This window comes from Phytophthora parasitica, assembly GCF_000247585.1.
Source record: "Phytophthora parasitica INRA-310 unplaced genomic scaffold supercont2.12, whole genome shotgun sequence".
Taxonomy (NCBI): domain Eukaryota; phylum Oomycota; class Peronosporomycetes; order Peronosporales; family Peronosporaceae; genus Phytophthora; species Phytophthora nicotianae.
Genome location: NW_008648998.1, coordinates 820828 through 821482, shown reverse-complemented (window position 1 = coordinate 821482; position 655 = coordinate 820828). Strand labels below are relative to the sequence as shown.

At 44.0% G+C, this 655-nt stretch overlaps 1 protein-coding gene across 1 annotated transcript; it reads left to right on the top strand.

Annotated features, from left to right (window-relative positions):
- Positions 1-264: 264 nt before the first annotated feature.
- On the top strand, positions 265-564 carry PPTG_22157 (hypothetical protein; the record flags this gene model as incomplete). The annotated part of the gene is made up of 1 exon (XM_008902051.1): positions 265-564. The coding sequence occupies one exon, from the start codon at positions 265-267 to the stop codon at positions 562-564; it is 300 nt and encodes a 99-aa protein (XP_008900299.1).
- Positions 565-655: the final 91 nt, after the last annotated feature.

The window sequence follows — 655 nt, the reverse complement described above, 5'->3', positions numbered from 1 at the left end:
TACGTAAGTTCATGAACGTGCACCACATTATCAACGTGCTAAACTTGACAAAAGTTGTTTTGCAGGTTATATTGGCGCAGCCAAAGTATTTGGAATTTTAAGCATAAATTGTGCATCGGATACAGATTCCGCTCCCACTTCCAATACAGTCAAACCTCTTTATATGAACCTCTCTATATGAGTCCCCACTTTTATATGATGCACGATGCGTTGCAACCAAAATTTTCACTTAGTGTTTGTATACCTCCCTCTTTATATGCGAACATGGTATATGAGTCACATTTTTGGGAACCAAAATGGGTTTTACCTCTTTATATGATACACGATGCCAACGACCGCACATTCTCCAAAGAACATTCCGACACAGAATCCCCTCGCTCCTGCCAACAATTCACCCATGTCTTCGCGCACCTCTCTAACGCTCGAGCAAAAGCTACGCGTGCACCTAAAGCTTCAGCAAACCCCTGGCCTATCAAACCCCTAGCTCGACGAGTGGATCTACCAGACGTTCAATGTCCACATCAGCCGAGCTACACTGGGAAGGTTGCGATCTCTGGAACCTGAATCTTTTAGCCACGTTGACCTGGATACAACCAAGCGTCGCCGTGTAAAATTCCCTCAATTTGAGCTCGAACTGAGGGATTTTTTTTTTTTT